Source organism: Calidris pugnax, unplaced genomic scaffold (assembly GCF_001431845.1).
Source record: "Calidris pugnax isolate Ruff unplaced genomic scaffold, ASM143184v1 scaffold11, whole genome shotgun sequence".
Taxonomy (NCBI): Eukaryota; Metazoa; Chordata; class Aves; order Charadriiformes; family Scolopacidae; genus Calidris; species Calidris pugnax.
Genome location: NW_015090803.1, coordinates 12303595 through 12331243, shown reverse-complemented (window position 1 = coordinate 12331243; position 27649 = coordinate 12303595). Strand labels below are relative to the sequence as shown.

The 27649-nt window shown below is 43.5% G+C and overlaps 1 protein-coding gene across 1 annotated transcript in view; it reads right to left on the bottom strand.

Moving 5' to 3' along the window:
• RAPGEF5 (Rap guanine nucleotide exchange factor 5) overlaps positions 1–27649 on the bottom strand; it is a 179989-nt gene that overhangs the window by 62548 nt on the left and 89792 nt on the right. Inside the window, exons 11-12 of the mRNA XM_014937639.1 lie at positions 4102–4205; positions 3711–3799 (exon numbers count right to left, since the gene is read on the bottom strand). Coding sequence (XP_014793125.1) covers positions 3711–3799; positions 4102–4205 — 193 coding nt within the window. The remainder of the gene's footprint in view (positions 1–3710; positions 3800–4101; positions 4206–27649) is intronic.

The window sequence follows — 27649 nt, the reverse complement described above, 5'->3', positions numbered from 1 at the left end:
ATTACTAAACAAAGTCCAACACCTAGAAAAGGCAGAGCTGTATCCCTTTCTTGCAACATCATTTAGCAGCTGACTACAATCAGCTCAGGCAAGGCAGTACCGTTCTCCTAAAACGTCACCCACAGTTCCTCAGAGGGTGCCATTACCCAACATCAAAGCAGTGTCATTGGTGCAAGTGCAGAAACAGAATGGATTAAACAAAAGTAACACCATCCTTGATGAGGATTAGCCCAGTTATACCTGCATTTTCTACGCCTAGCATATTCTGCTTGGATATTGACATATTTAAAGTGCCTCTCTCGGTTCAATTCTTAAAACTTCAAACTGTTGTCTAAAGTACGCACTCAGCAGACATCCCACAGTGTTTCCAACCACCTCAGAGATGACTCAGAAAAGTTGTTCATCACAGAAATTTAAAGTTTCCACCCACCTCATGATAGGAAACAAGAGCAGTTGTCTCAGGGGGTGGTACATTACAGGTTATAGTAAATCAGAGAGATGAAAACTTTGTCCCTTTGAGATGGAAGGCTGGCAAGACTTTGTTACTGCCAAGCTCTGATTTAACATGATGCCACAAGAACTCACGTATAGTCTCTGACTTAGTCATCACAAAAAACCCCTCTGTCATTAAACTAAGCAGCTAAGCTTAAAGAGTCTTGTAGACCTTAGACTTTCAAGACATTCTTGCCTAGTGAAGTCAACTGAGGAATAGACTAGTCTAGCAGTACACCCTGCAATGTCCCCTTTAGTGTCATCAGTTGCCATAACAGACATTGAGACTCTTCTTCAGGATGGGTAAGAGAAGGTGTCCCTACCTGCTTTTTCACAGAAGAGGATGCTGGAAGTGTTCAAGGCCAGGCTGGATGGGGCTTTGAGCAACCTGCTCTAGTGGGAGGTGTCCCTGCCCAGGGCAGGGGGGTTGGAACTTGATGATCTTCAAGGTGTCTTCCAACCCGAACCATTCTATGATGCTACACCCTTCCAACCCAAACCATTCTATGATGCTATGCTGCAGCAGAGTGCTTAAGGTATCTCACTACAGGTTTAGTGGCAGCTGAAGGGAGCCTTGAGGCCTGGGCTGGACCTCAGTTAAATTTATTCCAGAGCAGCCCCCAAGCTCCTCTTTACTCTCCCAGCTGCAAACAGTACCTGCTGAGCTGGGCTGGAAAACGGGAGGATGTCTGGGAGCAATACACGGCGCATCATTCAGCCGTGTCAGTGTTTATAAAAAGCGGAGCTCCATGATCACGTCAGCCCCAGGAAATAGTGGATTTTTTTTTAATGGCCATAGAGGGTGGCAGTTATGATTTGCTATACAAAGGGTGGGAAAGAAAACATGCAGAGCATCCGTCCCTGGGAAGCAGCGCAAAGGGTCAAATAGGACAACAGCCCCCTGCGCACCAGGGTATGTAAGAGCAGCTTTTTCTCATGTTCTTTACAGACACAAATAAGCAAACCGGGTTGGGGGCTGCAGGGAAAGCAGGAGGCCAAGGAAGTCATCCTGGAACTGGCAAACCGACAGCAGGAGCAGCAGCTGGGTACGACAACATCGTCCTTTTATGTTCTGCAAAGCTATGCCTGCTAAAACACAAGCCTGTGGGATTCTGCAACTCAACCATCCTCCGAGATGGGCCAGACTGGAACTACAAAAAATACAAAGAACAGCAAATCCAAGCACACAAACAGCAGAAGGATGCCTTCAGCTGCACGCACAAAGGTACAAGGGCAGTACAGTCAATATCCCATACTTCCTAATGCCAAATACCACTCAGCCTGCAAAAAAGACTGATAAAAAACCATTACAGGGGCGCCCGCCACAGAAAACATTGGGAAGCATTAACTCCCAAAGCCTTTTACTCTGGCGACATTCTATATTACTGCATTAATAAAGCCAGAAGAAAACAGTACATGGTGAACTACTCCTTGAGGAAATGGAGGGCCGCTGGGCAAGGCTTAGCACACTTCTTCACCGTGGCAAAAAAACTGAAGCCACAGCTACTTTGTTCAGCCCCTGGGATCCAGTTAACCCTGGCTACAGGGCAGAGCTAATTGTTTCTTTCTAAAAGGAGTTAGGATAAGGCAGAAGAGGTGAGGGGAAGCCAATCAACCTTTAAATACATTACCATCTGCTGACACCCTGGCAAGTAGTGGTTTAGCATTTGTTTTGAGGGCAGTTTACCAGCCCCTCTCTGTAACAATAAGAACAGGCTTATGAACAGCCTCCTGGTGATGGAAGGGAGAGAGAGCAAAGGGAAAAGAAAGAAAAGGTAGTACATGTGAGAATGTACATAGCATCTAATGCTTTAGGTAAGGAGTGCTTTGTATTTACAAATACCGAAATATAATGCATGTGACTAGTGAAAATCTCATTGTTTTCTGGCAAGCCTGGGAGCTTATAATAAAAGATGAAGCAGACTATAAAAACAGACAGGTAATGCCCCTCAATTTGCATGTGATAACCATTAATGGAAAAACTTATTCTGGATCCAACATTTGCCCTTAAAGGGCCAAGGAAGGACCCTCACTACACTGCCTAAGAGCTGGCTGAAGTAAATGACACTCAGAACTAGTCTGAGGGCATCTGTGGAAGGAAAACAATCACAGCCTCTCTCTGCACTAAATATTAATGTCTAGGCAGACAAAAGCAGCACTAGGAATACCGTAATAATATCACCAGCAGACACTCTGTATGTTTCTTCAGGGCATTCACACATCAGCATTAGGACTACGTCTATTGTCCCACATTAAACTAATGACTTGTTCCGAAAACCAAATCTCCACGTTCCTCGGGGAATCACAGATGTTATTTATATTTTCAGTCACCTAAAAGGATTAAAGTGTGTTTATTCTCAGTAATCTCATTTGTAGAGAGAGATATATACAGGCAGCAGGAGTATGCATTTTAACCCTATTGGGAACGATGAAATGCACAGCTCCATTTACAGCCAGCTGCCTTCCTCAGCTCTTCAGTATTCGGGACCTCCAAAAGTCTCACTGGCCTGGCCGCTTTCATTACAACTATCTATAAATTGCAGGGCACAGGCACTTCAGACAAACTACCCCAGGAGCTCTCGGTGACAGCAAGCTGTGCTCCGAGCCAAGAGATCCAGCTGAAAATTAAACTGCATGTCAAGTAGCCCGATCAATATAATAATTGCTCCAGGCTGGAGCAAATTACAATCTCTGGTTGAAGACAGACAAGTACAGCATCGGGCTATGCGCTGCGTCCTGGGTTGTGAGGAAATCTATAAGGAGTCCTTACGAAACAGAAGACAAGACGTGCCAAAGTGGTGGCAAATCCAGTACGGGAGGCTGAGGCGCACAGCAAAGAGCCGTGATGGATATAATAATAATAGCTGCGGGCTACGGGGATCGGCAGCCTCCGCCCGGGGAGCCGCGGGTGCTGTAACCGGGCACGCCGCAGCCTGCGCTTCCCAGGCAGCACGGAAACCCGATAGATGTATTAAAGAAAAAATAATAAAAAAGAAAAAAACAACCCACCCAAGCTGAAGTTGCCGCCAAGCGTGTGGCTCCTCTTGGCTAATTCCTGCCATTCCTGCCCCGGGGCCGCTCCGCCACCTCCCGCTCCCGGCTTCCTCCCCACGCCGTCCCGGCTTCCACACCGGCACCGGGACCTCTCCCCCCTCCATCCCCGGCGGATCCCCGGTCGCCGCCTCCTCCTCCTCCTCCCCGCCGGCTTCTCTCCTTACCCGTCTCTTTGTCCTGGGCGGCTTCCAGGTGCAGGTCGCTGAGGAGATGCTCCAAAATCTTCTCCGGCGTCCCCGACACCACCACGTATCTGTCGGAAAGCAGAGAGTCGCCGGAGTCATCCTCGGTGGAGGATTGCGAGCGGCTGCTCCACTCGTCCTCCTCGTCCTCCTCGTCGATGTACTTGAAGTAAGGCACGTCGAAGGTGGGCAGCGGCCGTTCCCCGCGGCGGCCCGACAGCGCCTCGGGCACCCGCACCCTGCCGCTCCCCATGGCCCCCCCGCTCCCCTAAGCTCGCCCCCCGGGGGACATCGCTCCCCGTCCGCCCACCGCCACCGCGGAGCCCGGCCCGGCCGGCCCAGCCCCGCACGCCCGGAGCCGCGGAAGCCTTACCTCCCGCGCCGCTCGGGGGCCGGGCTGCGTGACCACACCTTCCGCAGCACCAGCGCTGCGCCGGCCTCCTCCCGCACCCCATCGCCGCCGCCTCCATCGTCCGCCTGCCGAGAGCGGGGGTTGGGGGGGAGAAGGGACAGAAAGAGAGAGAGAGAGAGAGAGAGGGGGGACCGTCAGTGCCCGCCGCCCACCCGGGGGTGCTGCCCCGCCGCCGGGCTCTGCGTGGAGAACGGGGGGTCTTGGCTTTGCCGCTCCCCTTGGGGAGAACGGGTCTCGGCGGCCCGTGCGGGATTTAGGTGAGGGAGGGGAGATGCGGGATTTCAGTGAGGGAGGGGGGATGCGGGATTCCGCGTCCCCCAGGTGATGGCTTGTTGAATTTCCAGCCGGTCAAATCAAGCTGGGGGGGAGGAGGGGGGGCAGGTGACAATAGTCAAAAAGTGGCAAGAGCTTCTCTCCTTTACTTCAACAAAGGCAATAGTAGAATCATAGAATGGTTTGGGTTGGAAGGGACCTTAAAGATCATCCAGTTCCAACCCCCCTGCCCTGGGCAGGGACACCTCCCACCAGACCAGGTTGCTCCAAGCCCCATCCAGCCTGGCCTTGAACCCCTCCAGGGATGGGGCAGCCACAGCTTCTCTGGGCAACCTGTCCCAGTGCCTCCCCACCCTCACAGGAAAGAATTTCTTCCTAGAATCTAAATAAATAAAACCAGTGGGACAGGCATGCAGTGTACGCCCCCGAGCATCTCTTAAAACACTCTGGGTACCAATCTCCCCTCTTCTCAGCAACTTTCCAACTTGGGAAACAAAACACCACAGCAGCAAAGTGAAGCCCAGTGACCACCCCGGGGGTGAATCTCGGCCATTGGATGCTGACTTTCTCCCTCTCGGCTGCCCGAAACGGAAGGGAGCTGAACAATCACCCATTTCTGCACACGCAGCCCCCATCCAGAGAGCAGCTAAAGCCAGCTGACTGTGCAGCCCAGGAGATGAGGGTTGTGCTGCTGACTGAGCAGGGCGCATTGAAACGCTGGCGACTGCCGAAAAAGCAGCCCCCCTGTGAGATGCTCCTGGGTGAATTCGGTCACCGGAGGGGGAGCGACACAAAAGAGGCAGCTGTTTCAATGCCAGCACATCCAGTAGCGGCAGCTCCTCTGATTCTGACCTAGTTTAGTTATATCGTTCAGTATGTCAAACACACATATGAAGGCAACACATGGACTACTCTAAGGAGAAAAAAAAAAACACAGTGTTTTTTGCATCAAATGTACAGTATCCAGCAGTGAGAAAGAGTTCAAGTGGGCTAAAAATTGCTGAGAACAGCTCTTGGCAAAGGAAGGGAAAGAAACCACTTTATGATCCCCCTATCTGTTATTGTATTTCTTACTCCAAGAGCCACAGAGTCTGACTGCTGCTTCTGGTTGTCACCGTGGTGCAGGCATGTCCAAAGATGCAGCCCCTGCCCTGAAGAAGTTTTGATTTATTTTTTATTTTTTTTTTACCAGTAAACAACATGTAGAATTGATCTATGAAATTTCTGCAAGGTCAGACATACAGGTACTGAGCCAATTAATGTCAGATATTCATTGTAACACTCCCAGGGGACATAACTGAGCAGCCGCGTTACAGGAATACTGATGCATAATTGTAATCTGCCATTTCAGCGGCCGTGGGGTTTTTTGTTGCCTACGTATTTGAAAAGCTGCAATGAAAGAAACGGCAAAAGGGACAGGGAGGAAGAACAAGAAACAGGTGCAGCATTAAAGCAGTTCAGGAATGGGGAGGTTTATCCATACAAATAAATCTCTCCGTTCCCCTGTCTTTTCTCTGGCATCCTGCAAGAGAGCCCCCATCCTCATTTCCCTGCGCTCGCCGACATTCCCAACCGCAGCACATATGGGGCATATACGTGATGTATGGTGCTGTATTTACACAAACCATCTATTCCCACATATATGGGAATGGATTTTAAGCATACCCATATACATTACACACATGAGCAGCTGGCAGCGAGTCAACAGGGAGCACTGGGAGGGCGAAAGCTCTCTCATACTGAAAGGACATTAACAATGGGCTGTTGTAAGAGACAGTGCTCCCGCTTCAGCATCTCACCAAGCAGAAACATTTTAAAAAAAAAAAAAACCTTTTGGGTAATTGTACGCAAATTAACTGCATAAAGTGCCCCAATGGTGAGATTTTCCTATGGGTCTTCCTCTTGTCCTTGCCTGTTTTATCAATTTCAAGGAAGAGAAAGATCAATCTATTTTACCAGGAAAAAAATTGTGCAAAACCAAAGCAAATCAGGTTAAATTTGGATTTTCATTACCAATAATAATAATTTCCAAGAGGTGGAGAATTTCTTTATTTTGCTATCTTCTTTAAAAAATAATTTCACTCTAAGGGAAGAATTATGATTTCATTAAAATCCCACTTATGCATGATGTGTTTTTGTGTTCCATTAAACCCTTTAACGATGCCACAAGCAACAACAATTAACCTGAACAAAGCAAAACACAAAGACAAGTCCGACGTATTCTCCCAATTTTTCCAAGTTCTGATTTCACTGCAGATATTACTCTAAAATGACATCAAGGCACGCTTCATTTATCGGGATCTTGAATGGTCCGTGAAATCATTAATTCTCGCTGGAAGAAAACCGGGCTGCTCTCAGTGTGCTCCATCTAAATCCAGTGGCAGATGAGGAGGATGCAAGGGGCCCCCAAGTGACAACAGCGTGTACTGAAGAGCAAGGCAGCACCCTAGCTGAGTCCCTAAAAGTCAGCAACTGACCCAAGAGACATTCTCATCATTTACACCACCAATTAACAACGAAGTGTCCCAGCATTTTTTCAGACCCTTGTGCAGCCCTTGCTTAAGCCACCCACACGGACCATGCAGGACCACAGCAGCTCAGAGCTGGGCAAATTGGCTTTGTCCAGCCTTGAGGAAAGAAGGCTTAGGTGAGACCTTATCACCACATTCCAGTATTTACAGGGTGGCTACAAAGAAGATGGAGTCACAGGGAAAAGAGGAGGGGTAATGGGTACAAGTTACTCCAAGGGAGATCCCAATTGGACATGAGGAAAATTTTTCACAAGGAGAACAATCAGGCATTGGAGTAATTTCCCCAAGAAAGTGGTGGGTTGCCCAGCACTGGACACTTCTAAGATTCAACTGGACAGGGTGCTGGGCCATCCTGTCTAGATGGCTTTTGCCGAGAAAGGTTGGACCAGACGATCCTGGAGATCCTTCCCAACCTGATATTCTATGAGCCTATGACATCTCTCTCGTTTTATGGCCAGGCAGATGAATTGAGAGAGCGAGAGGCTACTGCAGGGTCATGCTGTGGATCACCGGCAGAATCACAATTCAAACTCTGGCAACACCACGCTGGCACCTCAGCTTGGAGCCCCCCATGCTGCCTATTTGACATTTACTTCCCTCCAGTGCAGAAGGTGGGAAATGACTCCCACCAGCCTGGGCCAGAATATGTTTGGACTTGTGCTTTCACAGAGGTGGGACAGGAGGGAGTAGAGCATCAGAGATGCCACAAAGGTTAATCACTGTCTCACTTCACACGTGACCTTGAGCAAGACTCTTGTGCAGACTCTCCCTGTCTCAGTTGTCCCTTCAACAGCACCATTCACATCCTGCTTGGATGTAATCAGTCCCTGGTGCACACTACCCATCACTAGGAAATTTAGCTAGAGTCCATGAAGCTCTCTGTGTGTCAACCATTATATTTCACATTTACTACAGCTTTTAATTGATCATCCCTTGATAGCTAAACACAGCACTATCAATATCTACGTTACTTCCCAGCTGGAGTTTCAAGCATGCAGTAAGTCCTTGTGGACTCGGTGGATCTTCTGACCAATATTATGGTCAATTTTCCACTCCTCTCATCCATCTTCCTCATACTGAGATAAGCCATTTATCTCCTGGGTAATATATTTTAAGAGCAGACAAGTGCTACCTTTATTTTCAGCATGAAAGGAACCCTGGGGTGGTATAAATATTTATATGCTTACAGGAATGAAACAGCTGGAAGTCCTTGCTTAGCGGGCCTTAACTTGTGCAGGTTACGTTTTGCATGAGCAGGAATATGACCCTCTGAATTACCACTGGGGCAGAAGAAAGCAGAGGAACATACAGTAGTGTTGAAAACAGCCACGTTGAACTGGCTTCCTTATGGAAGATATTAGGCTTTGGGGTTATTTGCAATTGGGCAGGGAAGAATCCGATCTCTGGCCAAAGCAACAATTATTTTGGTATGAGTCAGGGGTATTTCCACGTCCCTCACATTCCTGAGTTTGGCCTTTTAATTAATTAAAAGAGGAACCAACACCCAGAATGTGCTGCCTCCCCTCTTCCTATGAGAAACATCCCATGCCAGAAATAGCCCTGAAAAGCTGCTCTACTTTCTAACAGAAAAAAAACACAGTGCGCTCTGCAACGGACACAGAATATTCAGAAGCCTGCTCCATTGAAAAGAAATTGCATTTTCACACTATTCCTCCATGGGACAGGACATCTATGCAAACACTTCTTTATCTTACCCATTACTGATGAGCCTGTTAGCCTGTTCCTGTAGTGGAACACCACTAACGAGCAAAGCAAACTACTTGCTTCCCAATAACAGAACATTCCTTCAACCAGCTTTTCCTCCACCAGGAAAAAGGGACCAGACCCAGAACTACTCCAGCAAACCCCAGATCCAGAGAGACTCCCACATTGCTGGTTTCAATGGGTAAAGAAGTAACACTGCAATTAAGAGATCACCTATAAGGCACCTATACACTTAATGGAGTATGGAAAATCAGTCTGCAGACAGATGTTCCTGCTGCCAAACAACCAAGCAAAGGCAAAAAGAATCTTCTTTGGGCAACACGCAAGAAAGCAAACTTTACACAGGCTGTTTCAAAATCACATTAAACAACAAAGAAATTGCCTCCTCTAGGAGTTATGGAGGGCAGGAACATTTTGTTTTCACAGCATAATTTGGTAAAACTGACTCAACGCAATCAGATAATGCTGATCACTTTTGCTTCTATGTCTTTTGATGCTGGTGCCAGGGCATGCTCTTGAGAAGTATGGGAAAAAGCACTCATGAAGAATTCCTGGGGCTGTTTGTGTTATGAAGAGGAGAGCACTGCACACCTCAGTGAATCCATGGAGCTTCCCAGCACACACAGAGGAATATTTCCGTGTAAGAGGCATGAAACTCAAGAGTGGAGGCTGGAAGGGGGCTCAGAAACACAAGTATAAAGAGGTTTCCACTTCAGTGCAGGAAAGGTGCTCAAATTGGTGACAGAGCTGCCTAAAAGCCACAGAATAACAAGACCCTCATTGCAGAAGACTGTTTGTTTTGCTGGGTAGGTACCTTTTTGCTCGGATGTTAAAATCAATCCCTGGTGCATATTACCCATCCCAAAGAAGAACAACAAGAACATGATTAAGAAAGAAAGCTCCAGTCTGAAAACCAGGAAACACAGAGCTGTATTCTTTAATTTAGTGCCTGCTCCCCCAGGTGTGACACAGAGGTCCCCAAACTTGCCCACTGAGAGCTAGCTGGGACACAGGAGAAGTTACAGCATTACAGCTGCTGTAGCTCAGAGCTCCATCCAGGCTCATTGCGTCCTCCAAGCAGACCCTGGCCGTACCAGCCGAGAGCTACAGCTGTAAAGAAAACCCTTCACAGCTCAGGCTGAACCGTGCCCAGAGCTTACAGAGCCTTCAAATATTAACCTGCAAAGCTCTGAAAACTCTTCACAGAGCATGTACAAACTGCATTTTTTTTGGCCTCTAACTTGGGCCAGATTTGGCTGGATGCTGATGAAGATGGCAAAAAAACAAAGGCTCTTCCCCAAAGGGATTTCAGCTCCCTCTTCAGAAGTGTAAGGACATAAAAGCTTCTCAGAGAACTACTGCCAGAATTCTTGTTTTTAACATAGCAAAACAGAACTTACCCTAACCTCACTCTTAGCAGCTTCTGAACCACGTTAGCTGCATTTTTTATTAGATGATTAACTAGGCAGAGGCAGATACCTTTCAGAATAAGCAGATAATACGCAACAACTCTTAGAAGCAACCGAAAATTAATTCTTACAATGTGAGGCATTTGCCAATGCTAGTAGTAGACAATGAGTCCTAGCTGTAAAACACAAATATATTTATATTAAAAACATGAAAGAAGGTTAAAAAAAAAATCTAAAACCATTCTATTAACAGCTTCCCTTACAAAGAAACACTCTTTCAGACAGCATCTATCAAAGTCTAAAGATGATTGCCTGCTTACACTTCACTATGGTTTTCCCTGGCATCAGTTATTATGGAGACTGCAGAATAAGATTTAAAGTCACCAAAGTACAAATAGATGTACAAAAATGACCCTATTCTTTACAGGCTAGTCCTCTTTATTTGACAAGAAAATGGAAATGAACACATCACAATTAAAGTGGAGATGGACGACAATATCCCTGATCTCTGTGGATAATCCATCTCGGAACGTGTTGCTGTATTTCAGTTTCGAGACAGACCAAGATCTGCATTAATAGGCTTGATTCACTTTCAACTACAGCAGGAGAAAAGCATTTCAAAGTCACCAGCACAGTTTATCCAAGCTATATAAGGAGGAGACTGGTGTTTCTTCTGTCATGGTTACCCTCTCCTTAGTCTAGAAAGATAAAAACAAAAAATAGCTTCTATTCTAACTCTACTTAAAATAACACAGCACAAAATATTTTCAGTGGAACAGCCTGGATGATTTTATAGTCAGTTGCATGATCACCACTTTTTCCAAATTTCAAGGGAAAAATTACCTTACAGGACTGCAGGAACATCAACAGCTGCTTTTCATATGGCATATCTTAATAATTAAAAAATTGTTACGTAAGGCAATGTTATTTTATTTCACTTTAAAATACAGCTCATAGCGTGTTCGTATTTAATTTTATTATTTTCCTCATCTCATGAACTTTTCTCCAGCTCTTCTTTGTAGTCTAATATTTTTGTTTCCCTTTGCACTTGTTAAATTTGCTTTCATAAACATACGCTAATTCACAGTATGCTGGGAGAAACATAATGACATTAAAAGACTTTACATGGTGATTTTGGTTTGGCTCTCAGCAACTTCTGATGAGTCTATAAAACCACAAAATGCTTTAAATTATTCGACCACCACCTCCCACAGCAAAGGACACCCAGTGATTGTACCAAAACGTCGCGGTGGTCTCACACCGAGGTATCTGTCTCAGAGTTGCACAACAAAGAGCTGATGTTCAGCTCAACGCAACCTGCTCTGAATTTATCAACTTTGCAAATGGCGGTAAAAGGAGCACCAGCCACATCACAGAAATAATAAAATAATAATAAAAAAAAAAAATAAAAATCCTTTGTTGCTGAAACCAATTTTGAATATCACATCTGATAACGCACGGAATAAGCCCTTTTAGAAAAACTGTTGGGGCTGTCATCTGCATACTGAGCATCCGCGGCAAAAGCAACGTTAATAACAAGTTACCCTTGTAGAGGGGTCAAAAGGACAATGCTGGGAAGACAGAGATGACAGACAACAGGCATCAGGGAAAAGATTAATATCCCTACACAGTCATACATCAAGGAACTCAATTTTTGCCTGTAATCCCAAAACTGCTGAGAGTAGGATTATTTCTGCTTTCCCTATTACTAAGAAGAAAGAAATCGCTCATGGGAATAGGGCACTGCTAAACGCGCGTCCTTACGCGAGCAGAAAGGCTGCAGTTAGCTCTTATGGCACAAAAAAAAAAGCTCAGTGGCATGATGTTCCCAAGCGGTGGTCCCACTGCAAGCGAGGCTGGGGTTTCATTGTGCAGGCCACTCAAAAAACACAAAAAAAATCTGTGTAGTTCAAAAAAGACAAAAGGAGCGAGGGAAGAGGAGCCTCATATGGCTTTTCATAGCAGGTTAGTAGCAAGAAACGCCCTAAATCAAGACCAAATTGTCCACACCCCTGACTGGCCCCCAGTTACCTCTAAATATAATTTAAGGTGAGAGCACTTTTACAGATCAAGTTTTAATAAAAGGAAGCAATATGTCTAACACAGGGAAAGAGGCACAATTTCTAAAATGACATGAAAAAAAAACCATTACTGGTGTCACAGCCACCGAAGTAATGATATTATAACCTTAACACTCTACAACTCTTTGTTGGATAAAGAAAAATGTCTTTTTAAGACAACTGAAGGCTACGCATTTAGGTTTTCCCTTTCTTGGAGCACACACTCTTCAGAGCTATTAGTAGATAAGTTTGACAGCCTGACAGAGAGCTACCACCTTGGCAAGGACAACCTAGGAAACCTTCTCTCTGTAACTGTACAAAAGCAGAGGGGGAAAAAGGAAGGAGGAGGGAGAGGGGAGAGAGACACAAAAGACGTGAGGACGGTATTAATATTGTTATCATTCTCTCACAGATGGCAGGGCAGCACTTACTTCAAAAATACTGGGATGTGGAAGAATTGCAGGCCTAGAGCATGTGTATTTGTAGAAAATACTTGCACCACAGCAGGGCAAATTAATGTGGTCATAGAACAAAAGAGGCAGATACCAACCACCCTTCCGTTGGCCTTGACATTACTGTGGTGGCATGTGGACCTGGCTGGAAATTTTCCAGTGCAACTTCTTTTTTTTTCTGCTGAAAAACTGTGGATTCACTACAACTGAAACAGTGCCAGAACACATCAGTTTGAAAAGAAAGCAGCCTGCCAGGGTCCCCCCACCACCTGCACATACTGCCCACCCCAGGCTGGCAGGGCTTCTGCATCCCCTGCCCCCCAGGAGCTCATCGAGCCTGGAGGTCCAGGTCCCAAGGGAAGTGACAGGAAAGTCAACTTAGTATTTCTGCCCTAAGGCAGTTTTGCAATTGTATTATTTTCACCAGAATCAGAATGGAAACTTTGTGCCCCCCTGAATGTCAAGTTTCCTACAGGACAAACATTCAAACACCAGACGTGAGTATCTCCTTTGCAAAGAGAAGAGGAAGAGAAGAGGAAGAGAAGAAGTAGATGAAGCAACAGTTTCCTTTGCAAAGAGAAGAGGAAGAGAAGAGGTAGATGAAGCAACAGTGCCGTCCCCCAGCTACCCAAGAGCATCTTCCAATGATACCAGTGGCAGGGATCAAGCCTTAAATGCACTGAAAAGCACAAGGGAAATGATAAAAAAAGTGCAGGATTTATGTCTCGGTCAGGAAGGGGGAGGACGGCTGAGGATTTGAGTAGAACTGCAGACTTAACCCAGATACCCCTGGACTGATAACACGTACTACTATTGCCATATGCCTTAGGAAAAGGAAAACAGAAGATGACTGACTAGATACACAGAAGTTGTTATACTTGAGAATAATCTGAACATCACAAGGGTGAAATTCAAGAAATTACTGGGATATGAGGGGAACTAGATAACAACTTGATTAGCATCCTGCAGGGCTGGAACTTGGCTTCTGTGGCAGCCCCTATACAGCTTTCACACAAGAATGAAAACTGCGGAAGACAGCTCACTAACATTAGTTGATTTAATTTATTAACATAGACTAATATTCACCTTGGTAAGGACATGTGTACAAAGGCCTTACAACCCTTAATAATGGAGGTAGCAATAAATAAGGTCTCCTGAAGGAATGGAAGAGAGATGGCCATAAATATATGACACTGTCAGCCTTATATTGCTCTAATTACCAGTGTTGGACACATACAACTCCTAAGTCAAACTGACAAGATTGCTGATCACTTTCTTTGCCTTTCACTCCAATTCATATTTAGTTTGAAGTGAAATATTAGTTTAAAAAACTGGCTTTATCCACTCACTGTCTGCCAGAGAAACCTTTGCCTTTTGTCTTATGTCTACACCACCTCTCCATGCTGAAAATGCCACTACTCTAACTGGAAAAAATAATAAATACACATACACACACACACATACTATGCACATTACAAGCCACAGTTCCAAACTAGGAATACAAAAACTGGTCTATTAAACTGAGGTGCTGCTCATTACGTTTATCACTGTAAGGCACATATCTTTTTGTTGAAGCATTTTGCTTACAGAAGGATGCAACTAATTTTTCACAAGAGAATACTCAGCAAAGGCCAGGAGCTGGTTCTGGCCTTGAAAAATACTTAAGATAAACTCTAAAACTCAGAATACTATATAAAGCTCGAGGTCATTCTCAGGAACTCCAAAACCAAACTCTCTCAAATGCACTGACATTTAACACAGGCTTCTAAACAGCAAGTGTGAAAAAACACTGAATAAGGGAGCAAAAAAATATCCACAGTTAATGTTTTAAATAAAACCAATTAATTTAACTTCTAGCCCAACAGCAGATGTCACAAAGTTGAGTTTATATCCTGTGTTTTGGTGGTTGCTTTCAACTAAGTTAGATATAATGCAGTGATTTCTTTTGAGAAAAGCATGAATCGCTATAAATATAAATTTCTTGGGTTTGGATGTTGCTTTTAAATCTCTTCAAAATGGGCTGAAATGACCAGCCTTTTTACTAATGCTTTCTAATGGTTCTTCTCTCGCTGATTAATTCATGCATCTAAATCATTCAAAAATAGATAAGCCACTAATCACTTTCAGACTTGATAACATATCCTGAGTAGAGAGCAATGCATAGAGCATGCAATAAGGCTGCCAAAAAGAAAGGAAAAATGAGTTAGAAGGAAAAATAAAGCTTACTCTTTCCACCTAATAGCAGAAGATTTGGTTCTGTATTTGTTATGTAGGATAAAATGCTCACTGATGTCAATGAATAGTCTACTATAGAAATGAGAAATATTGGGCTCCTTCTATACAGGATGCTTTTTTCTAATGTTACATGCACAGAAGCAAATTAAAGGCTTTTTTTTGTTGTTGCTTTGGTACAAGGTTTGTTGTCCACATTTATCAACAGTAAAAAAGAAAAGATGTGGCAAATAGTGGGTTAAAAAAAAAAAAAAAGAAGAAAAGTGCTTTCATGCATGTCTATGTAAAGAATAATATTTTAAAATGATAAATTTAATTAAATTTTCATGTATTGAAGAAAATTAAAGTGTCACAAACAATAAAAATTACAGAAAAATATACAATGCTAGTCACCACATCATGCAGTAACATTTTATAGTTCTCCCATTTTATGATTTTATATAATCACATATTAAGTTACCTTTATTTTGTTCCAGATGGAATCATGTACCTGCTTCTTAACAAGGTACACCCTGTAAAGATTTATTTCAGTATGAATGTTGGGAGTTTCCTCTCTGTGTTCTTTAGATAATACAATCGTGCTCAACTTTAGGAGGGAGGTAAGTTGGTTATACCAAGGGCAATCTCAACATTTATTCAAGTTATGGAATGAAAAATGCATCGTTACCATGGCAACTGGTAAATCACATGGTATCTGCAATGAGATGCAAGGCATCTTGAGTAAACACTCATCCGTGTGCTTGTGTGTCCTCCTCCGCACAGAATGGTTCCTTTGTGGAGGAACATGCACAATTTCACTCTCTTCCACAAAAAGTTGATAGAAGTAATCCAAAACGTTATTTTCGCATGAAGTAATTTAACCACATCTATCATTAGAACAGGAACAAATTTGAAAAGAATGATTAAACGTTGGCTGTTTTGCTAGGGTTTGCCTCAATCAAGACCATGAAACCTTACAAATGATAGTGTACTGCTCAAGCTCACGTTGTACCTTGGCATCAGGAGACTGTTCACAACAGCACTACAAAACAGTTTTCCCAACAGCGTGAAGAGCTGCCAGACGTGCAGCAGCACATCGTGCTGGGGCAGCTGGAACTCTTACCGCCTCCAGCCATCTGCCCCACCCTTCTGATGGATGTTGCCACCCCCAGAACAAGGACATCTGATCTACCCTTGAATCAGCCCTGAACCACGCTGGTGCATGTCCTGCCGGGCTCAGATATTATCAGCAGCTGATGTACAACCTCTCCCTGAGAGGGCCGTCCCTCCTCCCCACTCTCAATGATGACACCTCTCTGCAGAATAACCCCCTCAAACCATGTTGCTCTACTGCCATCCCATCCATAAAGCATCAAATGTCCATCAGTCACTGGGCTTTGACTGTACTACCCTGCTGCCCTTTTCTAGCTCTTCTCCTCCACCCACTATCATGCCCACACAAGGCTCCCTCCCCATCCTTATAATTCACCATGAGGAGCAGCAAAGACACCAGATTCCCGACTAATCTCCCTTGGATTCCTCCCTTTCTCAAAATATCTCCTCCTACTTGACCTCCCAAGCAACCTGAAGTGCTGTTAGCTATAGGGAGAAATAGAGAGCCACACCGTGATGCCACTTGGCAGCTTCTGATACCACACTGTATGCACAGTGGTTTCTTCAGCCAGCAAGGGCTCCCCTTGGGGATGCAAATGTCCATGGGCACGTATCTTTTTCTGATCCCATTTTGTCCCTCACACCACATCCCATCACCATCAGACAGCATAGTATGGACTGGCTCAGACACTGACAACACCTATGATGTCACCCAAGAAATACCAAAGCTCTCATGTGTCTCCAATCCTGACCTCACTTACTCTCTTTCTGGCTTGAAGCCCTTCCTGAACTTCATAGCTTTATAGAAGTTATACAGCTTATACAGGTTTATAATCTTTTTCTGTATAAGCTTGAGATCTCACCTAACCAACTTCTTCCTCCTTGCTTAGGAAATTATTTTTATGTCACTTGTTTCAGAAAGTCACCCTGACTCATAAGTCCTTCCAGTAATGACTTCTTATACCTGTTTATTTTGTCATTGCCGGGCCCTTCCTTCCCACCTCGTTGGTCATTTGCTATTTGACCTGAACTTTGACAGGTAAGGAGATGCCATAGGTGAAGAAGAGACACGCTCTGGAATTCATCAGCTGTCACAGAGCATTTGAGTAAAGGAAAGATAAAATGGGATGTGTGAACAAATGGCCAGGTCTTAACTCCCTAATAGAACCCTGTGGAGAGGGTTACAATATCCCAAGTACTCCAGGGAAATAACTAATGATCCTTTCTTCAGTTCAGTCATGTTTCAAGAAGCAATTGCCTGAGTTACTAAGTGCTTGAGACTGCCTCAGTAATTGCAATGATTTATTTTATGCATCATCATAACTACAGCACTAGGTCAGAAGGACTTGTGCCTTATGGATGCCTTGAATTTTAACACAGATATTGGAGGATTAGGTGACTGCAATCAGAAACACAGAGAGCACAATGATTTGACTGGGGGCAAAAAAAAAATAAAAGGAATTATTTTTTCAGGTGATCCTAAGCAGAAGTTGCCAACATTTTCCTCTGCTTCCTTAAAATGCAAGTGATCACAATCTGATGTTCCTGAAGATCTCTGTTAAGATTTTTTTTTCCAGTCTAAGTAATGGGTGTGCAGTTAAAAGTGTGACTACCCACTCACTAAAGACAAAAAAAACCCCTGTTGTCTCTGTCTTACACCTCTGGCAGTTCCAGAGGAAATTCTCCTTGTGCAAAGCCTGTTTCTTCATCTGCTCTTAGTTTGCACTGGTGCAGGGGCTGCCTGTTAATAACCAGCAAAGAGGGAGGTGAGACCTTCAGCTTGTGAGCATTTATTGGCCATAAGAGGTATAACCTTTACCCAGAGCTACCCATCTGACTTACCAAATGTGCCAAAGGATATTTTGTGATGAGCAGCTTCTTGGGCATCCCCATCCTCCTGACATTACTCAACCCCCCCCCGTTCCCCAGTCACCTTTTCTTTTAGCCATGGGAGACTTCACTGGCACAGAAGGACACTTTCAGGATAATGATAATTTAAAGTGCTGTCTTCACCAGAACTTTCAGGCTATTTGAAGATCTTGAAGACAATTCCTCTCCACCCCCATAAACTTCAAACTGTTCCCCCATGATAACTGAGGTAAAAGCATTGCTAACCCTCAGCACTGTTTTTCCAATTACTGTTTCAAGGTTACCAAAGTGGTAAATGCTAAACTAACCCAGTTTTCAAGGTCAAAATAAAAAACACAGCAATGATAGTCCACAGAAACTTTCCTTCATTTGGTATTCAGGACACATTCTTTCTGAATATCAAAGCACAAAATCATTGCCAATTCATCAGATTTTAAGCTTTAGCTTATTAAAAATTAGACTATGCTAAAAATAAAATGCAGTTTTTTATCTGATACGATTAAGATGTTTCTCTATGGCATGATCTAAGCTTCTAATTATCTGTATCTCTATATTATCTCAATTGTTATTTCAATATAAGCAAATTCATAACAATACATTTTAATGGGAAATATTCATATACTAAAAAGTGGTAAAGCAATAGAAGTCAAAAAGCTGAATGTCAAGATGCTAAAAATGAAAATGCTTCTCTACATTGTGTGTGCCAGGAAAGCAGGAGCTCACACGGCATTTGGCAGTGATTTCCCATGATGAAGCAACTCTTTGGGGCTTTCATTTTCGTAAAAGCCCTACTCTATTTAGAGCTAGTTCCTACCTCCTTGCCCTTAACAATGCAGTACAGATAAAGCTCATTAAATATATTGTCTCAGGTAGGAAAGAGAAGTAGTTTTGCTGTAGCAAGCACTTAACGTGTGCATGGCAATTCAGAAGGGGAAAAAAAAAAAAAGTAAAAAGGATTGGAACAAATTATTTGTTACAAAAGCAAAAGTGATATCGGCATATTGATGTTCCATGTTGTGCTGCATTAGCAGAATTGTCCAAATGAAGAAACCCCAGAATGGGAAGTATTATTAGATCTTAACCAACGGGATTTTTTTTCAAGCAGGCTGGGCACCCAACCATTTGACGCAAATCTTTTCCATGCACGAGAGCACTGGAATACCGGAAACTCCAGCGTTAATGAATTACAAGGAAAATTGCAAATGCCTACGGTTTTACAGTTAATTTTCACATTACAACAGTCAAGCAACTTTTACAGCTTGTTGATATTTCTGCCGGAATGCTAAACCTTTACTACTTCTTACAGCAGGTAAGACATGATTTCTACCATAATTAAATGAGTAAATTGCTATTTTTTTTACTGTTTCTATTCTTAGGTGATCCTTAATACATATTGAACATCACACAAATTAAAAACTAATAGCATTTTAAAACAACAGTTATATGCATGATTTACTGTATAGCTTTTGTCTAATACAAATATTTACTATTTACGTGTCACTGCAATGAAAACAGTATGTGTCGATTGATTAACCAGTAAATATTAGACAGAATTTAAGTGCATTGCTACAGCAGCTGAAAAGGAAAACGGTGTAGGGGAATTGCAGCCCTTTTCCCTCCATACAAAACTAAGTTTTGCACCAGGGAAGAGATGGTTATATCTGTGTATATACATATGTGTGTGTCTGTGTGACAGCTGAGGGTGGGAGAGTGAGAACAGACGAATTACAGGGAGCAGACGGCCACCCAGTGCAAGAACAGAGCAACTCCCTGTTCCATGGATGGCTGCGGATCCCACACTAATTAGCACAGATACCCACAGCTCTGCTGTAAAATTGGAGCGTGTTCCCTCAGTTCCTGTGTAGGTTCCTACAAGGGAAATCTAAAATTAAATACACGAGGCAGACTTTTAGGGGGTTCCTGAAATGAAAGCTACAGCTTTAGCTCTGAAAAAAAAATAAAATACATTAACAAAGGCTATCTTTAAGAAAGTACCTTAATTTGGGGGTCCCATATTAAAAATTTGTCACCTGAAGCAATCTGGTCAGACTTTAAAAGGGCAGCTTCTCCAACGTACCTATAGCATCAGCATCCTCCAGCCAGCCAGTACACCCTAATTACTTAAATACCACATCAGTGTGAGAGAGCATCCCGAGAGCCTACGTTCACGGTGTTCCTTAATGCAGGCAGCAGCACTTCCATGTATGAACCAGGATCTGAGACACAGAGATGTTCAGTCATTAGCCCAGGGTGTCGGAGGAAGCCTGTGCAGCACGGGGAGCTCCTGAGTCCCTGTCTGCCAGCCTGACTCCACCACCCACCTCTCCTCCTCAGGGAGGCAGCTACGATAATGTGTACCCACAAAGAGTTATCTGCAAGATAACCCAGTGATCAGCCAGCCTGCATCTATCGCTTTTTCCACTGGATGGAGAGCCATGGAAAGGTGATACAGCCCTGACGTCCCCGAGGTGGGGACACAGAAGCTTGTACAGATCTCAAATGGGATGCCTGAGATTCAGGTTTTGATCTGAAGAATTGAAAGGGAGGTTGAAGCTGTAGAAACTGCTAGATGAAAACCTGATGCAACGTGGAGAGAGAAGGAAAAGTGTCAGAACAGATGGGTGCCCAGGAGAAAGCAGCTTCTTTATGTTACCAACTAAGACTGCGTGCAAATGACTGTTTATTCTACAATGTGAAAAAGAGGTTCCACAAGAAGTCCCTGTAAGCAATCAGCTTTGCCTTTGGCAAAGTTTGAAGCCTACTTAATGAATAAATGCATACAGCATGTGCACACATAGGCACTTATCTCTACAGAAGGAGAACTGGGGGACCACAAGCACCCCAAGTTCCCTGGTGGAGGACGATTCTGCCATATCCTTGGGGAAATCCCAAGAAAGATGCCATCACCTGCAATGTAGAGGATTTGATGGGCTCCCAGTGGGGCACTGGGGTCTGCTCAAACTCCTCTGGAAAACCTTACGATGCCAATGGTAAAGCAGGTAGGACAATCTGCCACCCAGGCTTATTTTACTTCTTCTGCCTCTGTGGGGAATAAAGAACTCACTGCAAAGGGAGTTTTGTTGAGAAGCCACATGCTTCTCTTACACAAGTTCATCAAATCTAGGAGACCAAAAAGAAATCAATATAGCCCAACAATTAGCTTGCTATGGGTGCTGTGCACAGACTGACAGATTATTTAGACAAACTGAATCAATGTGTTGATTCCATTGAAAAGATTCAGGTTTCACACATGAGGAGACGGTCAGCGCACTTTCCAGCCAGGTACCATCCACACAAGAAAATCCAGGCCTGAATTTTAGCTTGTTTTTTAGCTTGAAACCTGAACAACCAGGCTTTTCACATGAGCACTGAAATCCTGGCCTCTTCACTCCAGTCAGCTCTGATTAGTGTCTTCTCCCCTGACCCTGACCTCATCGATTCTCTCGATTAACCTGCTAAATATGGCCAAACAGCATATTTTGCAAACACCAAATCAATGTAACTGCTGTAGTTGTGTCCACATACATGTTTTAAAGGGTCCTGTGGTGAATAATCCCCTACTTGCAACCTCAGAAATATTTGGCAAAAGGCCTAAAGTGATATTGTATTTATTTGATAAGTAGCAGTGCCTCTAAAAAGAGCAAAAAATACTCTGATATTGCAACCAAACCAGAAAGGCGACACATATTCGCATTCTATGCTTGTTCCTCCTCTACCAAAAGAGCAGGTTTTCCTTTGTTCCTCCCAGCACTGGGCTAAGTAGAAATGCTGCTCCTGATAGAGCATGCACAGAATTACTCCCCTCACCTCCCAGAGGTTGAATTAAGGGATGGTGCTCTCAGCCCAGCCACTCCAGGTGAGACAGCAGTGCCATCCAGGCTGGCAGGGGACAGAGCTGATGCACAGCAGAGCCAACAAGGGATGAGAGCTGTGTGCCTTTCCCTTAATCCAACAGGGCTGGGTAGTTCAGCATCACCCCCTGTTCAAGGCTTACCCTAGTCCAGAGCTTGGAAATCCATCTAAGGCTTGATCTCCAGCAAGCTGTTAAAGGAAATACCACCTGCTATTCATGATCTTCCTGAGTTAGGTCATTCTATTCTTTTCCCCATCCCCAAATGAGGCTAAAGTACCTCTTCCTGCAACCCACAACTGCTGCCACTCCCACACGTCGGAGCCTTCCCCGCTCAGATGTGCACGTTCCAGCCATTGACCAAAAAAAAAAAAAAAAGAGCTGGGAAACTGCCTGCCACGTGGTATCAGAAATTATATTCGAGGAAGGCCGCAAGGTCATTGCTAATTTCAAACCCCGTTTCATGTTTCCACATGAAACATCTAATTAAAACTTTTCACTGCGCAGTTGAAACGAGCTCCGTGCACACGCGCTCGAGACCTCGTTTGCCCGTGCTGTGAATGAGAACACGGGAGGTGCTGCACGCAGCGGTGGGAACACTAATCGAGGGAGGAGAGGGGAATACCTGCTTTGATTTAGAGGAAGACAGTCAGCAAAAATACCACTAATCACCTGGGTTTTCATTCCTTTGCTCTTTGAGCTGCCACATACAACCAGGAAAAATGAATACAAGCGGTGTATTAACTGCTTCCAAATCAGCGTTCTCCACAGGTGACCGGGTGTCAAGCACATCTTGCAAAATGCCACCACCTTCCAGGCTACAGCACAACAGGAGCATTAGGCCCCAAGAGCTATACCCTGCCCTCACAAAAAAAATATGTATTAACATCAGCAGGAGCTGAATTAAGCTTTAAAATGAGTGATAGATGGCCATAGGAAAAGGACAAGGTTTGGAGATTTTAGGGACATCTCATAATTAAAATAAATAAACCCTGGAAAAAAGAAGCCTGCAAAAAAAAAAAAAAGTGTTAGGACAAATTGTCCTTCCTTTCATGCTCTGGGTTTTCAGCAACGAAGGCAGAGACAGAAGCTTTACAGCTGCCCCTTTTCCAAAAAGCCCTCAGTGCAGACAGCCTGACCCTGGTACAGGGGAGGCAGCTGAAGCTAAGGGACAGGCTGAGTCTTCACACAGCATGCTCCAGGTGTCTCCAGAGCCTGCCTGCAGGAACAATTTGCTACCAAATGCTGGTGGCATTTATTCCAGTGAGGTCCTGATCCAGGCTGTCAGATCTCTGAAGAAAGCGAGATTCCTCCAGCAGGTGGGGAGGGTTGCGGTGCCAGCCCAGCAGCACCTGATATCAAAGGAGGCCTCACCAACTCCAGAGCATCCTGCCACTGGAACCACACTGACCTTACCACAGAGTGCAGATCTTAATAAAGAATATGCTCTGGTGCGGTGTCTACTTCAAATAGGAGCAAAAGCTTGACAAGTAGAAACATATTCTCCTGTTTAATGACACTAGCCACGTATCTCCTGCATTACTGCCCCACAATAGGAGCAAAAGCTTGACAAGTAGAAACGTATTCACCTGTTTAACGACACTAGCCACGTATCTCTTGCATTACTGCCCCAAATCTCCACTTCAGTGAAACTGAAAATTCTTCATGAACTTATCCATGAGAACAGAAGAAAAACAGAAAAAGAAAAAAAAAAAAAAGGAGAGCTGAAGCACTGAATCCTTTTTACTCTGATCTCTGGGCAGGCTACCAAATTTCAGATAACTTCCAAAGAGGATGATGTGGTAGACAGCCATCAGCTTCTGGCTTATCATCAAAGTTTTCCAGTTATCTTGGCTGCTTCTTCTCAGCCAGGTCCACACTGAGCCAAAGCCAGATGCCCTTGATTGGTTTTAATTCCAAAAGAAAAGTCAATAAAACAATGAATGACTTAAAGGATTTGCACCACTGAAAGGTGAAGGACAAAATTACTTCTGAATTTCAAAAACTGCTTGGAGTTTCTGACTTAAGTTTGCATGGTACATATTCAAAGCCTTATCAACTTCTCTTTTTAATCTTCCCGATTTTAGATAACACAATCCTTAATTTGACAGAGAGATCCAGGCACTTTTATTATTCAGAGTTCCCAGGACAATAACAGAAGTACAGAAGTACATGGCAGGACTCATCCTCTGTATTATCAGCAGAACTGGGAGTTTATCAATGTCATAAATCAGAAAAATTGAGAAAACATTCAGAGCATCATCAAATGCATTGATCATACAAAGAGAGGAACAGAACAGCAAATGTAAAACCAGAAAACATTAGAGCAGGTGCTTTGAATTCATGAACTGGTAATTTCTATTTCTTTAAAGGGAGAAAATGATAAATTCATTCTATGTAAGCTTTTGGACAGTCTAGAAAACACAAGCAGGTAAGTGGTTCAGAGTCTGGAAAGAAACACAGAAGCAGAACAGCAACAAGTTGGGGATGAAAGCTTTATGAGAGTTTCTCTGCTTTTTCACGTTGATATGTAGAGCAGAAGGCAGAATGATGAACCATGTTTTCAGAGTTGGTGCTACCAGGAACTGTGTAGTCCCACTGCCCAGGAAAACCAGCAATTCTGTCCTCTCCCTGAGCCTGGATGCTGACCCCCACTCATCATTTACCCACTTTGTGCATGCAAACCTTCATAAAGCCACATGGTGAAACACAGTTTCTAGATTAAAATTATGCCAACCAAAAAAACTGCAAGGGCATTTAATTTGACCCACATCAGTTTCTGGATTTGGTAAGTCACAAGGCTTTGGGGAAGAAAGGTGGAAGGCCGTGTTTCACTGTTAGCATCACCCTAGCTCTCACCAGCAAGGGTCATCCCTGACACCACATCTCCTTCCCACCCCATACCCATATCCTACTAGGAGGGAAACTGATCCAGTTGGAAAATAACCCCACAAGAAAGGTGCATTTATTTTATTTTCAGCTGCATTATTCCCTATGGCCTCTTCACAGAGCAGCACAACATGGGCAGCCCAGGGCTGGGGACAAGCAGTCGGGGCAGGGATGCTGCTGACATCTCAGCCATGGAAGTGATGCCCAAGGACCCAAAGACTATGAAGTGATTGCAACTGCTTGGCTTTGCCTCAGCTAGGCTTAGGTTTTTAAAAAATATCCCCCTGTCCCTCAGCAGTCCAAAGTCCAACACAATTCCAGCCTACTGGGACCCCCAAACCACCTCTCAAGGATCTCAAAGCAATTCATCAACATTCATTAACCACTGCAGGTTTTATAGCACCTCTTCAAGGTCCTACATGTTTAAGACCCCATTTTATATCTGGGTAAACAAAGGTGCAGAGAAGTGACATGATTTGAAGAAGGTTACATATTAAATAACCGATAGAGTCAAAAATGAAAATTCAGTGTCCTGGCTCCCAGGTTTTAGCCTGCTAAATACCACATGCCCTTTTTACCCCTTTCAGCCCAGTAGCTGATGTATTGTCCCATACAAGAATGAGTCACTGTTACACACCAAAGAAAGCCCAGCAAAACGTGTATGTGGAATTTCCTTCTATACAAAGTAGTTTAATGTTTCAGAATAAATCAAAGAGAAGCAAATTAGGCTTTCTTTTCTTTTAAACACTAAGCCGAGCATCTGGAGGAAAGAAGGCATTATGGGAATATGTAACTTGACACAAAGGAAAACAGTGAGCTTCCCACTTGACGTGTTCCTTGCAACACATCATGAGAGCTCAAGCATGACTCCTCTCAAGTGCTTCATTTCTACAGGAAGAAGGACCGTTAATCTCATTGCTATTTTGCACTCCTGGCAAGAGGGCATTCTCCTCCAAAACTTTGGCCACATTAAATAGACTCAACAGAAGGAACAGTAAGTCCTCTTTAAAGGATATAGTAAATAAAACTACTTTTCTTATTATTTTAACAAAGGTGTTGCAAAAGAAACAAGGCTTTTCCTAGCAGCCAAACGATCCCAGTCCTATATCTGAGCAGGAGGATCCTTATCTCTGGCAAACTTTTCTATTTCAAAAAGATGCCTGTGCCTGTTCTGCACTGAAAAAAAAATCCTAGGACCAGCAGAAGCCTTTTCTTCTCAGAAGATAAAGAGGTTGGCTTATGAAGAACAGGTGATCACCTGGGGCTATGCATTCATTCCAGCAGATGAAAGATCGACCGTCTGGAATAGGACACTCTCTCCAGAACATGACAGAACTAGACTCAAGTCCCTGTTCCTCCTGATTCAGACCAGAGACTTGAACTTCAGGTTACCTCCATTAAGCAAACTTAATTACTTAAGTTCTCTCAACACAGAGCTGTAAACTGAAAACCTCATTGATACAGACTGGTTTTTAGGGTCTTATTGGCTTGTAGTTGAAGACTAAGTCAAAATTGCAAACTATCATCTTACCCTGGTACGGCACTCTCTGCTAATGCTGGCAGATCTAAGAAGTATGAAGGGAAATGGCAAACTCCTGAGCTAACGTGTCAAATCTGTTCTGTTTCAATGACTTCAGACATCTATACCACCTCATAGCTCTTCAAGCCACAGAAGCTTCTGCAAAATCTTTTACTGTGCTATAGTCACGTCCACTTGATCTACAGTTCTGCAGGAGATGCAGAAGAGCCTCCAAAAGCCAAAATTTGTGAATCTGCACTCAAGCTACCCAATAGATCTGTCCCAGCCAGAGCAGATACAACAAGAGCAGGAATGATTTTAAAAATTAAAGCACAGATTTCAGTCACTGACTGCATTCAGATATCATTCCATATCATTGTTTCAAAGAATATTTTTCCATCAGAGCTCTGATTATTGACCATCAATTGAGCAGTAGTACATCAGTGCCACAGCTTTGTCAAACTAACACAAACTGCAGCTCTGGACACGTTCTGATGTTGATTCTTGTCTCCTTGCAGGGCTCCAGCTGGACAGGTAGATGCACCCTAAAATAACCTTGACGTGTCATGGCTGGAATTTCCTCAAGAAATTCCTTGGTCGTGAGTAATCTATACAACCTGAGGCTCTAAAACATTAATCTTCTTTTGTAAGCCTTTTAACAGCTTCAGCCCAACCACTAACCTGCTTCAATGAGCAAATCATCTGTCTTCTTAATGAGACCACTGATTACAAAAGTTAGTACCTAGTAAATTAACAAAACTGTTCTTCAGTACCTGTTGTCCTTCTGAAAATATACCTGCCCCCTATAATATATCTCTTTCATCTCGAACTAATTCACAGAATCAATACATTCAAGCTGTGTGTAGTTATATACTTTTAAACAGTATGTAACTCTAATTAATATATACATTAATCTGTAAAGGGATTACAAGGTGGATTTAGGAAACATTCCCCTCCACAATGATGCAGGGAAGTACTGGAAGAGTCCCAGCCTAGAATATAATTTATATACTTGAATAAAGGAATTCATATTCTTTAGTTCTCTAATGAACACATTAGAGAATCTTAAATTTCCTTTGAACATTAGTGTCAATTTGCAGAAAGCTTTTTCAGTTGATCTGACTATGAAAACGGTAATATAATCTAAAGAATATTCTCCCAATGTCGTCCCAATGAGGTGAAAAGCACTTTCACGTTATTGCTAAGACAATGACACTATAAACAGACGTGATTTTCGTAATGAGGGCAATGCTTCATTGATATAATAAGTGGAAACACTGTACAAACAGTATGACGTCTATTACAAAGGCATTATTTAATTGAGTTGTAGCTGCTTAAAAAGAGTTCAAAAAATACGGTTTAGTGCAAATATGCCTCAAATGCATCTCAAATGTATGCTTGAGCAAAAAAAGCTATGACAAATTACTTCAAATGGCTTCACATACAGACCTTGCTTTCTATATTAAAATTAATGTTAACAGTAAGCAAACTTCTCAAAAACGTAGGCTCATTTTATAGCTGAATATTTCAATATGGATTTTTAATCTATTTTCTGTCAAAGTAATTGTTTTAAGGAAATGAAATATTTAAATAACATAGACATACAAA